General features: G+C 44.6%; 1 protein-coding gene across 1 annotated transcript; it reads left to right on the top strand.

The window, feature by feature from the left end:
* The first annotated feature begins 14,251 nt into the window (after positions 1 to 14,251).
* Positions 14,252 to 16,218, top strand: LOC136551155 (DIMBOA UDP-glucosyltransferase BX8-like). Its single transcript, XM_066542739.1, has 2 exons — positions 14,252 to 15,050; positions 15,152 to 16,218. Exons 1-2 carry the CDS (start codon positions 14,540 to 14,542, stop codon positions 16,042 to 16,044), a joined length of 1,404 nt encoding a protein of 467 aa, XP_066398836.1. The 5' UTR covers positions 14,252 to 14,539; the 3' UTR covers positions 16,045 to 16,218.
* The last annotated feature ends 208 nt before the right edge of the window (positions 16,219 to 16,426 follow it).

Here is a 16,426-nt window from a genome sequence, read left to right as displayed (position 1 = left end):
AGATGGGCTACAATTGTGTCTTTACGGATAAGGGTGTGGAAGTCTTTAGAAGGGAGGATTCCTCTATTGTCTTTATAGGTCGATTAAAGAACAAGCTTTACTTAGTTGATTTCAACAAAAGTAAAGCTAAGCTTAAGATTTGTTTAGTGCCAAAATCTAGCATGTGTTGGCTTTGGCATCGCCGACTAGCCCATGTTGGGATGAGGAACTTAGCCAAACTTCTAAAAGATGAACACATCCTTAGACTAACAAATGTTCACTTTGAGAAAGATAGGATTTGTAGCGCTTGTCAAGCCGGAAAGCAAGTTGGCATACCTCACCCACCAAAGAGCATCATGACCACCAAGCAACCATTGGATCTAATACATATGGATCTCTTTGGACCGGTCGCATACCTAAGTATTGGGGGGTAACAAATATGGTCTTGTTATTGTTGATGACTATTCCCATTTCACTTAGGTATTTTTCTTGCATGACAAGTGCCAAGTTCAAGAGAAGGTGAAGATATTTGTTAGAAGAGCTCAAAAGGAGTTCGGTCTTCCCATTAAGAAAGTGAGAAGCAACAATAAGACCAAATTCAAGAATACTCTAGTTGAGGAGTTTCTTGATGAAAAGGGCATCAAGCATGAGTTTTCAACTCCATACATCCCTCAACAAAATGGTGTAGTTGAGAGGAAGAACCGTACACTCATTGACATAGCAAGGACAATGCTAGATGAGTACAAGACGCCAAACATCTTTTGGTGTGATGCCGTCAACACCGCTTACCATGCCATCAACCGCCTCTACCTACACAAGAAATTGAAGAAAACTTCGTATGAGCTTCTAACCGATAACAAGCCTAAGATGTCTTACTTTAGAGTGTTTGGGTGCAAGTGTTTCATACTTAACAAGAAATCCAAAATCTCTAAGTTTGCACCTAAAGTTGATGAAGGTTTTCTTCTTGGTTATGGATCAAATGAGCATGCCTACCGTGTCTTCAACAAAACCCAAAACCTCTAGGAGAGTTGAGATTATGGTAGATGTGACATTTAATGAATCTAACGGCTCTCAAGTAGAGCAAGTTGACTCAAGTGTTGTAGGAAAGGAGGATCCACCATGTGAAGCAATCAAGCAATTGGCTATTGGTAATATTAGACCACAACAAGAAGAAGTCACTAAAGTGGAGGTTCCTCAAGCTGCTGCTACACCTATTTCCATCGACGTACCTGATGCTACACTACAACAAGCATCTGCTACAACTCCAGAGCGCGGTAGTACTACACTTGAGGGTGGCAGTGCCGCACCCACATAGTTAGCAGCAGCTGATTCGACTCTAGCTCGAGGACAAAACCTACAACCCATATTTGAGCAAGATGATGATGAAGATCCAGAATATGAACAAGAGGTCACTGAGCATCCAAGGCTAAGGCAAACAATTCAATGGGATCATCCCATTTACAACATCCTTGGAAGTCTTCGAAAGGGGGTAGCAACTCATTCACATTTAGCAAACTTTTGCCAATTTTACTCATTTGTTTCCTCTTTGGAGCCTCTTAAGGTAGAACAAGCACTTGGAGACCCGGATTGGGTGATGGCCATGCAAGAAGAGCTAAATAACTTTGAAAGAAGCCAAGTGTGGTCTTCCGCAACAAGCAAGATGAGAATGGAGTTGTGACAAGGAACAAGGCAAGGTTGGTTGCTCAAGGTTTCACTCAAGTAGAGGGCTTGGACTTTGAAGAAACATATGCACCAGTGGCAAGACTTGAAGCAATTCAAATGCTTCTAGCCTATGCCGCTCATCACAACTTCAAGCTATATCAAATGAATGTGAAGAGTGCATTTCTCAATGGCCCTATTCAAAAACTTGTCTATGTTGAGCAACCACCGGGCTTTGAAGATCACAAGTTTCCCAACTATGTCTACAAAACTTCAAAAGGTGCTCTATGGGCTTAAGCAAGCACCAAGAGCATGGTATGAATGCCTTAAGCAATTCTTGTTTAAATAATGCTTTGAAATAGGCAAAGCCGATCCTACCCTTTTCACTCACAAAGTTGGTAAAGATATATTTGTGTGCCAAATATATGTTGATGATATAATATTTGGTAGTACTAATCATTCTTTTTGTTAGGAATTTAGTAGGATCATGACTAAGAGATTTAATATGTCAATGATGGGTGAATTGAAGTCTTCCTTGGATTTCAAATCAAGCAAGTGAAGGATGAAACTTTCATTAGCCAAACGAAGTACACCCATGATATGCTCAAGAAGTTTGGTATGGTGAATTCCAAGCCTATCAAAACTCCCATGCCAACCAATGAACATCTAGATCTCAATGAATAAGGGAAAGCTATGGATACTAAGGTATATCGCTCCATGATCGGCTCTCTACTTTATTTATGCGCATCTAGGCCTGATATTATGCTTAGTGTGTGCATGTGTGCTAGATTTCAAGCTAACCTGAAAGAGTGTCACTAGGTGGCCGTTAAGGAAATTTTGTGATATTTAGTACACACTCCTAACATTGGCTTGTGGTATCCTAAGGGCTCTAAGTTTGATCTACTTGGGTATTTGGATTCTGATTATGCCGGTTGCAAAGTAGATCAAAAAAGCACCTCAGGGACATGTCAATTCCTTGGATGGTCCCTAGTGTCTTGGAGTTCTAAGAAGCAAAATTGTGTAGCTCTTTCCACCACCGAGGCCGAGTATGTTGTAGCTAGTGCATGTTGTGCTCAATTACTTTGGATGAGGCAAACCCTTCAAGATTTCGGAAGTCACTTCACTAAATTCCCACTCTTGTGTGACAATGAAAGTGCCATAAAGTTAGCCAACAATCCCGTAAGCCACTCAAGAACTAAGCACATAGACATCTGACATTATTTCTTGAGAGACCATGAAGCCAAAGGAGATATCGAAATTCGCTATGTGAGCACCGAAAAACAACTAGCCGATATCTTCACTAAGCCTCTTGATGAGTCAAGGTTTTGTGCTTTGCGTAGTGAGCTAAATATACTTGATTTTCGTAATGTGGTTTGAAATTTAGCATGCCCTTGATTGATCAACTAGTATCTAGGCAAAAGAGGTGCAAAATTTTTACATTGTTCTTCAAAATGGTTTGGAAAAAGCAACCTATGTATCATGATCATGGTATGTATTGTTCATCTGTTGCTGGTCATGATATATAAGTGATATATGTCCATATCCTATGTAGAGTGAGTCTCTTAGATAGTAGCTAACTCCTACTATTTTGGAGAGTGCGGTAGTGTCGGGCTAGGGGTGCGGTAGTGCCCACACTTTGAATCTCTATTAAGATTCGGCCCACAACGGTTTTACTGAGGGGTCCATCTACCTTATCTCTTTATCGAGGCCCGTGGTAATTCCCTCTCTCCCTCATTCTCACCCAACGCTAATGCCCGCACCTTCTCTTCCTCTCGTGCCCATGCGTCGCCATCGCCTGGCCACGTACTGCCGGTCTCTGGCAATGCCGTGGTGGTTGCCAACCATCTTCCAATGCCGCCAGTGACTGCTGCTACTCTTGGACCGAGCAATTGATCTTCTTCCTTCTCCAATCCTCATTTAAGAAGGTATAACCCTAATCCAACTCGATCTATGCAATATGAGGTTATTTGTGATGGATTCAGGTTCTTGGGGGTAGTATGATCGAGTCAGAGGGAGATTTGATGGACAAATTAAATCAATATGTCGATTCATTGGTGAGGGGCGCACAACACGTGTGGTAGTGCCACACCCTGCAGTTTGAATCTACACCTGGATGTGATTTTCCACAAGATGACTCGATGTATTGATTGGATTTGCTCACCACATGCTCTCTCCCACTCTAATTGTTGCTGCTACTCCCATTCATTGGATGACCTCATGTTTTTTATCTTGAACTATGAGCTATGAGATCATGTGATGATGTGGGAAAACATTTGAAGAGTGGATTTGGTAAGAAAGAAGGAGGCCATGAGCTCATGGAGATGCATAGTGCGGTAGTGTCGCTCTTAGGGTGTAGCTGTGCCGCACTGCCTGAGCAACACTACCCAAGTGGTCTCCCAAGTTCATGATCTAAATCTTTTTTCTTATCAAGACTGTTCTATAGGTGTTTTTCTACCTCCCATTCATACAGTTCTTATCTAGTTTCATTACCATGCATAGATGGAGCATGAAGATGATGACCATAGAGGAAAGAGGAAGATGGTTGAGTCAAGAGACAAGGACCCCCTCGCTATGGTCATGGAAGATGAGCAGTAGCTAGCAGTGGTGCAGTTCCAAGGGGTCATGGTGATAGGGGGAGGCATGAGCAGTACATCAAAGATGAGGAAAGGTTGGAGATGACTGGCCGCACTACGGATGCCTATCCGAACACTCCCCTTCACTTGATCAAGTTCGATAGATCCTACATCAGAGAGGTCGATGGGGAGATGCTTATGAAAGCACTAGATGACTCTCGTCAGCATCCAGTCATCGACTATTCCAAGAGTTAGAAGTTGGTTGAAGAGGCGAGATAGATAAAGCCCTATGCAGTGTGAAAGGATTTGGGTATTAACTACATGTTTTGGAATGAGTTTCATTCCAACTTTTATGCCACTGCTATCCTTAGTGCGAGGAAGACCAAGATAAGGAAGATGCAGTATGTTGACTGGGACGAGATATTAGAAAAGGAGGAGCCTAAGTTTGACAAGGTGATCAAGGTCTGTGACCACTTTGAGCTCTTCGATATCTTGGGTTTCTAGTATAACTAGAATGAAGAGGTACTTGCACAGTTCCACGCCACCTACTTCTATGATCAGTCCACTGATAAGATACTTTGGATGACGGATGGTCAACACTGCCATGTTGATTTTGTCACCTTCAGTCAGATTCTAGGTTTTGGGGAAGAGCATCAGACTTACACTCATATTCATGATGAGCCCAGAGCAGAGATTCATGACATTAGATACATGTGGAGAGATAGTAGGGCTACTGATGGCAAAAGGAGTGGGCTGCATAGTTACTATTACATCATAAACAACCTCATCAAGAATACTATCAATCCCAAGGATGGAGCAACCTCGGACATAAATGGATATGTGAGGATTGTGCTAGCTCGCTTTGCTCTAGGAGGGGATAAGTTCAATATCCCTTAGTTTATTTGGCACGAGCTGAGGCTTGTTACGGAGGATGGGAGGAAGGGGCTGCCCTATGCTCCTTACCTCATATTCTTGATTGAGAGGGTCATAGGGATTAGCTTTCTAAAAGATGGGATGCACACCATCTACAAGATTGAGAAGACCCATCCTGCAGCAGCTAGCCAGGCTGTGGGAGGCTCCCATGCTCATGAGGACATTCTTGAGTCCTCTTGCTCTCGGTGTCGCAAGGACAAGATGAAGAATTTTGGAAAGTGGCTCAAGGCAGTATTTAGCAAGTGCACCTATGCAGCTGAGCAAGCCTATGAGACATAGCTAGAGCAGCGAGAGCAGCGTGGAGATCACCTTCCACCACTTCCTCCACCACCCCCTCCACATTATGACCTTCCTAGTTTTTTAGACACAGACTCAGATGATGACGATGAGGAGGAGTAGTAGGGATGTGACACGGGTTGGTAGGAGACCCTTGCTAAGTATTCTCAGAGACAGGGCATGAGACGTTCCAGCCACTTCACCACCACCACTCACTGACAGGGTCATGCCCGTATTGATTCTAACGATGAGGATGATGATGGTGACGACACCGGGACTGCTGTAGAAGGTAGCAGGGATGTTGGAGGTGATGATGTTGATTGGGAGGGCATCTAAGAAGAGGAGTGAGTTTGTTGGTCTTTCTTCTTTTCTTCTCTATTTGACGCTTTATGCCAAAGGGGGAGAAAATTAGAGGGATCAACAACTTTGTGGCGCCATGTGTTCGCAGCTGGAGCTTCATGTCATATCTGTTGAGAGTAGTCTTCGTTAGGTAGAGAGTTTGAGAGTCACTCAAAACTCTAATTTGTGTAATAATGCTACCTATTTGACTCTAATTGTATCGGATATGGACATGTATCTTTTGTGTGCTTAGCTGTCATCATAATTGTGCTAGATTGTTTATCTTTTCAATCATAATCTACTATGTGGTGCTTGGTTAACTTGTGCTATTGCAGTAAGTGCAGCAGTACCGCACTCCTAGTGCGACAGTGCCGCACCTTGCTGCTGTAGCAAACTTTGCTATGCATGAAATGTCATTTGCATCATGATTTTATCTGTGACATAGTGTGCAGCACCCCACAGGAGGCATGGAAGTAGGGGAGCCCCAGCACCTTAACTAAAATGTGAATTTTGGCCTCTAAATGCCAAAATGGGAATTCAAATCCTCATTCACATATTTAGGGGGAGGCTCTACACCCATGCCTCGAAAATCTCAGCATTTATTTCATAACTTTTGTAAGCTCTAATTGGGTTGTCATCAATCACCAAAAGGGGGAGATTGAAAGTGTAATCAAGCCCTAATTGTGGGTTTTGGTGATAATGACCACACAATTAGAGAACTAATGAGATTTATTAAGATGACAAGCAGGGAATTCATGTTCGAGGATGCTACATGAAATGGAGGAGCCCCCAATTACAAATGTAGATGGCTTCAAACTCAAAGGAGGTTTAAATTTTTTTATATTTTGAATTTGAATATAGGAAAAGTCATATTATAAAGGGGGACATAATGCTTAAGCTAATATATGCTACCAAGTGCTCAAACATACACATTATCCTCAGATTCATAGCCAAGATAGTCTACATTTCACTCTTACCCTTGCTGTCTTGCGTGGTGGCACTGTCGCACTTCAAGAGAGGCACTACCACAACTTAAGTGATCGTTGGGGCTGAGGGGGTATTTATACCCATCCTCTTCCTCCCCAATGTCTCGCTTCTGCTCCTGCTTATTCCAGCATGCCCAAATAGAAAAGGAGGTCTCTCTCTCCCTCCATTGTTGACCTTGAGCCCTCAAGCAAATCCATTGATTTCCCCATCAATCCTTGAGAGAAAAAGGGTCCAAAACTCAATTAGAGAGCAGCTCCATTGATTCTCCAACTCAAAAGAGCACTTGGTTAATGTTTTGGCCTACGGTTTTGTTTGTTACTCTTGGAGCTTGGCTCCTAGCTGGCTAGAGCGTCGCCCGTGGAGCTTGCCAACTTGTGTGGTAGCCTCGAGAGGTTTGTAACCATCTCTTGAAGCTAGTATACTCACCCCTCATCTTAAGAGTTAAGTCTCTTGACTTGAGAATGAGGAAGGGATGGAAAGCCCTAAGCCTTAGTGGCTAACCTTAACAACGTGGAGGTAGGCAAGCCTTGGTGGCGAGCCGAATGTGCTTGATTTACATTACTTGCATTTCATATTGTTGGTTGAGATGATTTCTAGAGTTTCTAGTTGATCTACTTATGTGTGGTGTTCCTACTCATTCTAGCTCTTGATCTGTGACTATAATACCTGTAGTAAGCTGAGAAATTTCTCCGATCTAAGTTTTCATTCACTGATTTTGAAATGTGACTCGAAGTTGTCTGCAGGTGCGGTAGTGCCGCTGTTCTGGTCCGGCAGTGCCGCCCTCCAGAGTGGTAGTGCCGTAGGGTGAATTTGATAAAATTTTGAGTATTTGTTTTAACATGCCTATTCACCCCCTCCTCTAGGCCAACCAGAGATCCTACACTTAGAGCTATGAAATGACAATTGGACATAGTTCAGTGTGATGACCATGAGAAGGTGCTTTTTGTGTTCGGCCAACTCTAGGGCACAACACAAGACTAGTGGGAGTCTTATCAGTATGGACATCCCAACAATGCTAGATAGATCACCTGGAAGGAGTTTAGCAAGAGCTTTAGGTCCTACCATATTCTGTTAGGTGTGGTAGAACTTAAGCAAGATGAGTTCCTCAACTTGAAGCAAGGATCTATTACAGTGTGTGAGTATCATAACTGGTTCACTCAATTGTCACGCTATGCTCCAAGAGAGATGGATAGTGATGCTAAGAAGCAAAAATGCTTTTTGAAAGGACTAAATGATGGTTTGCAACTACCGTGGTGTATGCCAACTATCAAACATTGGTGGATAGAGCAATAGTAATTGAGAACAAGCGTCGAGAGAAGGAAGAGAAGAAGAGAAAGCGTGACCTTCAATACCAGTTAAGAAACACTTGTCTCTGTGTTGCTATACAACCAGAATATCAGTCACACCCTATGAATATGCTTGGGAGTATAGATCAGGATCAGTATCAGCAATCCAATGATGAAGTGCAGCATTTTAGCTCTTAGGAGCCACGTCTATCATCTCCTACTATCACGTTGATGAAGACCAATACTTCTACTAGTGAGGAAGATTATGATTGTGGTAAGATTGAACCATATAAGAACAATTGTCTTGAGAAGTTTGCAGAGAGTAATCAAAGCTAGAGTCAATAGCAGCAGGAGCCAAAACAGAATGTCCATAAGGAGTAGGTGTAAGGAAATAAGTTAAAGCGAAACTACATTCAAGGCAGGTTGAACAATGTGGATATGATTACCACTCATGGAGCTAAGGAGGTTATCGTGGGGTTCATTCTAGTAGACTCAGCCCCTGCCATGGTTTTGTTTGACCCCAGTGCTTCACATTTGTTCATATCTAGGAAATATGTAGAAGACCATAACATAACTATGCTTCCAATGAGGAAACTCCTAATAGTTAACTCTCTAGGAGAAGAAAAGAAGGCAAACCGCATATACACAAAAGTTAGTCTTGACATAAAGGGGGTAAACTTCGAGGCAAACCTTATAGTTTTGGAGTTAATGGACATTGATGTTATCCTTAGAAAGGGATGGTTATCTGCTTGTAAAGGAGTAATTAAGTATGCCCAATGTTCGGTGCTTCTAATAACACCATCAGGAGAAAGAATTGAGTATGAGTGTATTCAACCTGCACCTAAGGAATATGAGGATGATCTATTGGAAGGTGTGTACACTGAGGATAGTAAAGTGGACTATAAGTTTTTAGATGTCAGTGTAGAGGAACAAACACCTTTGGAGGAGATCAATAAGATAGATGATCACGCCTATGCAAACTATCCAACTAAGAAGGGTCCGAATGCTCAAGGTGCCATATGAAGTTTAGTTATGCTCTCTAGCTCTCTCTTGGAAGAATCGGTTAATCTGATAAGAAAGGTGGTACCCAGAGAATGTATATCACTTAAGGGCTTCATCCTCTAGAGTGAGTATCCTTTGCTCGGTTGATAAGTTATTGGATCATCTACGAGGAATTGATGCATTCATCAATATGGCTCTGTAATTCGAGCTATTCTTAGCTGGGAGTCCAATCTTCAACATACCTAGGACAAGTAGGCGTTGATGACATAGGAATGAGATACCGGATAACTACATATGGTCCTATGGAGTCTTAGGAAATCCCAATGATATACTAAGCATGACAAGAAGGTTTGGATTGAAGAAAGTTAATGATGTGATAGGAACTCACCCAAGGATGTGAGAGAGAAACTCAGAGTTTTCAATGATGAGAATTAGTTAGAGGTTCAAGGGAGGTTTATCTAGGACCATCAAGATATTGATAGGGCTACTGGAGAAGGTTTTAAGTTCATTTGGATCAAGAGACCTCAGATAAGTATTTGAAGGAGTAAAAAAGGGGGGTTGAAGTAAAACCTATGTATTAGCTTGCCAGATCAGGACAAGAGATTTATATCTACTATGATGCACCTTGTCGAGGTGTGGGATGTGTCTTTATATAAGAAGAAAAAGTAGTAGCTTATTCATTAAGTCAACTAAGGAAGCATGAGTTGGACTACCCAACATATTATGTGGAGTATCCATTGTAAGGCATGGAAGTACTTTCTACTTGGGCATAACAAGTGACATTTAGGTGGATCACAAGAATCTGAAGGACATCTTCACTAAGATGGTTTTGAGCTTGTGACATCATTATTGGATTGAAGTAATCAAGGTCTTATGACTTGTAAAAGTGCTATCACTTCGAGAAGCAAAGTCATGGCCGATGCCCTTAGCAAAGGAGAGTTATGCTAAGAAGATTCGAATGACACCATGGACTTAGAACTGTGTTTGAGAGTTGAACAACTTAACCTGAGCGTATATAGTCATTAATGTTTTAAAATCGATGACATAACCTACTTTGGACCAAGAAAGTGAAAAGGCTCCGTTGGAAAGTGAACATATGAAGAAAGAGGTCTAATAAGTATGGACTAAAAAGAAAAAGTGGCCTAGTGATTGGAGTTACCTGAGTATTGTCTGGAGTATTTGTTAGAATCTTGGAGTCAGTTTCGTAAGTTACTTGGAGTAAGGTTAACAAGTATGCAAAGTAAAGAAGCATCCAGAGGTGGAGAATCTGCATCTCTTTGGTCACCATCTTCCGAATCTCAAGGACGAGATTCATCTAAAGGGGGTAGAATTGTAACACCCTAAAATTTACTCCTTTTTAAAATAGATGAAAAATGATTTGAATTTGCATTTTGTGCCATGAAATATAGGAAAATAAAATTTTTCATTAAATTAAAAGTTATCATAAGGTAGCAACATGTTTGTGCATACATGCTGCTGCATTGGAGTTTTTGTGTTGAGTGATTTGATTCAAGATTCAAAAGGAATTCAAAAATTCATTTGAAAAAAATGCTTTGGAATAAAACAAAAGAAGAAAAAAACCTCTCCCCCTCTTTTGGCCCATGGCTGCAGGCAGCCCAGTAGGCTAGCCCATCTGCTCTCTTTCCCCGTCGGTCTTTTTCCCCTCCCCCGTGCCTCCGCTCTCGGCCCGCTTCGATCTTCCCCACGGCCTACTCCGTCTCCCTACTCCGCGCGGCCTAGCTTCACTGCTTGACCCAGCCACGCCTGCACAGCCGCGTCGCCCGCACCGCTTCCCCTCTCTCCCGTGCCTCTCCTGTTGCTGACTTGTGGGACCTGCCTGTCAGCATCCTCTTCGTCTTCTACCTTATGCCGTGTCCGCGCCGGACTCTGCCACCGTGAGAGTCCGCTGCCACCACGACACCATCCGTTGTCGTGCGCCCCAAGCCTCCCCGCCTCTTAAATAGTAGCGCCGCACCGTGCCGCCTCCCTACCAAGCTCTAAAGCAAGCCGCATTCGCCGAGTCATAACTTCACCGCGAACCCTAAGTGCCACAGTCTGCCGTCCGCCTCACCGAGCCACGCGCCGCCTCCCTTCGCTCCAAGCCACTATAAGTTGCCTAGTTGGGTTGCCATCGTCTCGTCTTGCTCCCCATGCTTTTTTGTGACCAATGAAGGCCTGAGTCATCAATTCGACGAGTTCTGGCGAAGTGCTTACCATCGGCCATGGCGCCATCGCCTCCTATCTCTGTTCTGGCCGACCGCCCCCTTACTCACTCCCTTCTATTTAATCTCCGCCGTTCATCTCAGATCTAGCGGCCAAGATCGGTCGATACCCCTTTGTCATGGCGTTTTTGCATAAGGGCCCCTGTAATTTCATGAAAAATAGAACCCGTAGTCCAAGGCGTACTTCTAGAATATGTTTTCATTTTCTGTAAAGTGTAGATTACCTCTGTTAGATTCAAAATACGCTTTCATCTATTTACAATTTTGCCACTATTTTCTTTAGGCCGTAACTTCTTTGTTTTAACTCTGATTTGATCCGTTCAAGTTGCGTTAGATTCGTAATTGCGTAATCTACATGTTCATCCTACAGTTAAATATATTTTCAACTTTTGAAATTCGAGGTTAGATTGAATCTATTATTTTATTAAAGGAAATCTTGTTTAATTTATAACTTCTTTGTTATAGCTCCGATTAGAGTGTTTTTCACGCCTGTGTGATCGTAGTAACATATAGAACATCTTTAAAACCTTTTTTACTTGATGTTTATTATGTTTGGTATACTATTCTAATTTAGTTCTATTGTTTGCTTCGTGTATGATTACATGGATGCTTGTGTGGTGCTTTATGATCCTATCTAGTCGGTGAGCTTTACGTGTTGATCAAGAAGGAGTTCCTTTGAAGCTTTGGACTAGAAGAAGGATCAGAGTTTAAGGCAAGTATAGCATGGGATTATCCTTGTTACCTATTCACCATTAATCACTTATCATACTACATGTGTCTACCTTGATTACCACTAAGGATTCCCTAGTACTTTGTTATCTTGTACCTTGAGACCTATGGGGTATTGCATTCGGTACTATGATGCTAGTGCTCAATTAAAGACCTTTGATCTTGTAACTTGACTAATGATATATGCAATAAACACTAAAATATGCTTTTTAGCAACATGGAACAAGAGGGCTAGAGCATTGAGCTATTTTATGGTGTTCTAGATTCCTCTCCCTAAGGACTTATCTGTAAGTGGTCATGCGGGACTTACAGTACAACTATGGGGGCTACATGACTCTGGCTTTAGTCAAGTAGGAGGACCTTTTTCTAGCTTGTTAGTGGTTACCTTCATGATGCAAAAGGGGCTTGCCGAGTCGAGTATAGGTCAACCTCTACTCTTATGTGTATAGTCGTGAAGGAATTATGCCATTTGAAATGGGGGTTCCTATATCTGATTGCCAATTAAAAACCTAGCGGCCCTAACTTGTTAGACGAATCTTTGAAAGGCTTCATAATGAACCCTGCTGACCTTCCTTGGTAGTGGGTCAAGAGGTTGATCATCTCGGGTGAAAGGGTAAATCACGACTCACAGTGAAAGTGTATAACCTTTACAGAGTGTAAAACTATTATAACAGCCGTGCTCACAGTCACGAGCAGCCTTGGAACCCTTACAGAATAGATGATGAACACTGATGATACTGATGACAAAGGTGTTCATTAATGGTTAATTGTTTATGCTATTCATTATTCATGTTTACTTGATCATGTGTTTATATGGGCTTGTGAATAAACTTGTTATCACCTAATTGCTAAAAGATGACTCACTAAAAGCTAATCGTAGTTAAACTAGTGTGAACCTTCGGAGTCTCATGAACCCCATGTTATATTTGTTGAGTACGACATGTACTTACGCTTGCTTTACTTTTCAAATATTTGAATAAAAATCCTAGACGGATACCAAATTGCTAGAGTTTAGAGGGATTATGCTTGTGATCAATCAGTCAGTTGCCCCTGTGGATTGGAGTCTTCATCCGAAGATCGAAGTTGTCTTTCCGTTATTTAAGGTTATATCATTTATACTAAGTACGTTATATATTGAGCATTGTCTTTCAATGTTATCCTTATTTGTAGCTATACGTGAGATTTGATTTCCTGGCTCATATATGGTGCGTATCTGATTTTGTTCTAAAAACTGGGTGCTACACAGTTTTAGTTTCTAGTTACTTGGCCTTAAGTTTGTAGGTAGGAGTCCTACATGGTTTAGATCATAATTATGATATGAGATCGTATTGGACAGGCCTATATAAATAGCCTATTGGCCATGCCAAAACGCATCTAATCATGCTAGGGTTTTTGCCTCTTGATGCTGCATCACTACCACTGTAGCTTCTCCATCCCAAGCGCCTGCGTGCACCAGCGCGGTTGGGAGAGCAGGTCTTCAGAACGCTCGTCATCCTTACATCCTGCGCCAGGAGAGGACGAATAAGTTAGGCGGTGCTCGTCCTAGTGTATTCCTTGTCAGCTGCTCTGAGCTCTTTCTCCACTGATCATTGACGACTTCTCACCACCACCTGCAACGGCATCTCCATCACCAGCAACAATGTCCCCCTCTGCAAATGAAAGGTACATATCCCATGATCCAATCTGTTATATTTCAGTATGCCTACTGTTTTAATCGTGATGATGTTCGTTTTGTCATTGTTCATGTTGTCCAATCTAACTAGTATCACATACTAGTATATGAGATTATCATGAATTATATTCTGGTTTTACTCTGAAAATTATCTACTTTCTCAGTAGACACTTTGTAAATTTTAAGATACTATATAAGATGGGCCGAATATATCATGAAGGATCATCATGAAGGATCAAATTGTTCACCCTAATATGATATACTCTCTGCATTCTAAATTATAAGATGTTTTATATTTTTAGATAACTTTTTACTGATAATACACATAGTAAAAGTACGTACGGAAGGCAAAGTAAAGTCCACGTACCCTTTAGTCTAGTAAGGACGGGATCGAAGGAAGACAATGGAAGAAGGCAAACTAAATCCATGTGTACAGGTGAAAGTGGAATATGAGACGACGAATCAAAAGGCATTCAAAGCAAGGGCAGGGTAAGGATCCAAATGAGCTTAGCGCATGGCTAATAATACAGCTTATTAGATGACGGTATGATTTTGACACGCCATATTCAGCCAACTAATGTCAGGCACATCTCTTTCTCTCACAGAGTTCCTTATAACATGTACATCAGCTAGCTGTAGGCTAACAACCAGCTTCTGTTCTCTCTTCCCATATCTTTTCTCCAACTCAGCACATAAGTGACGTGGCAGCTCTTGCAGCTTGCTTACATCACTTATAATACTTGCTCTTATATGTTGGAAGTTAAAAGTTAAATCCATGTCCGCCGGAGACTAACCTACCTAACTTTAAGGAACAGAGCATGGTGGCAACTGGCAAGTGGGCAGCAACCTCACATCCAAGACTCCACTCCACGAGAACCGCCAATGGATTCCATAGGAGGACACACAGCCACCGGCGGCCGGCGCCGCCGCGTGCTGTTCTTCCCGCTCCCGTACCAGGGCCACATCAACCCCATGTTCCAGCTCGCCGGCCTGCTCCACGCGCGTGGGTTCGCCGTCACCGTCTTCCACACCCACTTCAACGCTCCCGACAAGTCCCGCCACCCTGCCTACGACTTCGTCCCCGTGCCCGTCTCCGACTGCTTGCCGGAGGGCAGCTCGGATGTCTTCCAGGTGACCGTCGAGCACATCCTCGCCGTGAACCGCGCCTGCGAGGCTCCGTTCCGGGAGCGCCTGGCCGCCCTGCTGTCGGAGGATCAGGCAGCGCGGGACGACGTCGCGTGCCTGGTCGCTGACGCCCACCTGCTGACGCTGCTGGACGTGGCGCGGGGGCTCGGCGTGCCCACGCTGGTGCTGCGCACCGGCAGCGCTGCGTGCCTCCGCATGTTCGCGGCGTTCCCCATGCTCTGCGACAAGGGGTACCAGCCTGCGCAAGGTAAGTACGCGCGCGCTCTCATCCATGACGAACGCAAGTGCACGACACTAGAACCCACCTCATGCATGCTCCTGAGTGTTCCATGATTCGGTCCGCTGCAGAGTCGCAGCTGGAGGCGCCGGTGAGGGAGCTGCCGCCGTACCGCGTCCGGGACTTTCCGTCCACCACCAGAGCCTATCACGGCGTAATAAGCGAGGTGATTTCGCGTATAGTGACGGCTGTGACGACCTCCTCGGGCCTCATCCTCAACACCATGGATGCGCTCGAGTCCAGCGAGCTCGCGTCGCTCCGGCGAGACCTCGGCGTGCCCGTGTTCGACATCGGCCCGCTCCACAAGCTCTCTCCAGCGGCCTCGAGCAGCCTGCTCTTGCAAGACCGTGGCTGCCTTGAGTGGCTCGACGCGCAAGCCCCGGCGTCCGTGCTCTACGTCAGCTTCGGCAGCCTCGCCAGCATGTCCGCCGCCGAGCTGGTGGAAACCGCCTGGGGCATAGCCAACAGCGGCCACCCCTTCCTGTGGGTGCTCCGGCCGGGGCTCGTCCGCGGCACGTCGCCGTCCGAGGCAGAGGCGCCACCCCTGCCCGACGGCTTCGGCGACGCGACGCGCGGGCGGGGCGTGGTGGTGAGCTGGGCGCCGCAGGAGGAGGTCCTGGCGCAACCGGCCGTGGGCGCGTTCTGGACGCACTGCGGCTGGAACTCGACTCTGGAGAGCGTGTGCGCGGGCGTGCCGATCATGGCCCGCCCGTGCTTCGGCGACCAGATGGGGAACGCGAGGTACGTGGAGCACGTGTGGCGGACCGGCCTCACGCTCGACGGGGAGCTCGTGAGGGGCAAGGTGGAGGCGGCCGTGGCCGCGCTGATGGGGCCAGGAGAGCCCGGCGCCGGGCTGCGGCGGAGGGCGCGGGAGCTCAGGAGCAGCGTGGCGGAGTGCATGGCCAAGGATGGGTCGTCCTGCACGAACGTCGACAGGCTGGTAGACCACCTACTGACACTGTGAAGTGTTTGGTACAAGAGCAGCCACGTGGTGCTGTTCTTGGGTACTGTTTCTTTTCCGTTGGCACTCACAGCTTGGATACCTACAGGTGACCATGTGACTTTGTCTTGTCTTTTGCTGTGTTTCTATGTATTCTTGTCCTCTCCACGATCTGTTCCGCAGGATTTATCGTGGTTGCGGCTGATTTATAAGACTAATTTATTATAAAAGAAAAACAATATTTTATAACTAAAAAGTAGGACCGATTCTAGTGGATAAGCTCAAGCGAACGTAGCCATGTTGCCACTGGATGACTGACTCGCCGGACTGTGGCGGAGCGCCGGATCGTGTCAAGAAAGCAGGCAGCTCAATTGGCTAAGCCTTTCGTTGCTTCTGTATCAGTTCC

This window comes from Miscanthus floridulus, chromosome 4, assembly GCF_019320115.1.
Source record: "Miscanthus floridulus cultivar M001 chromosome 4, ASM1932011v1, whole genome shotgun sequence".
Classification (NCBI taxonomy): Eukaryota; Viridiplantae; Streptophyta; class Magnoliopsida; order Poales; family Poaceae; genus Miscanthus; species Miscanthus floridulus.
The sequence above is the reverse complement of the archived record's forward strand: the minus strand, read 5'-3'. Positions and strand labels throughout refer to the sequence as shown.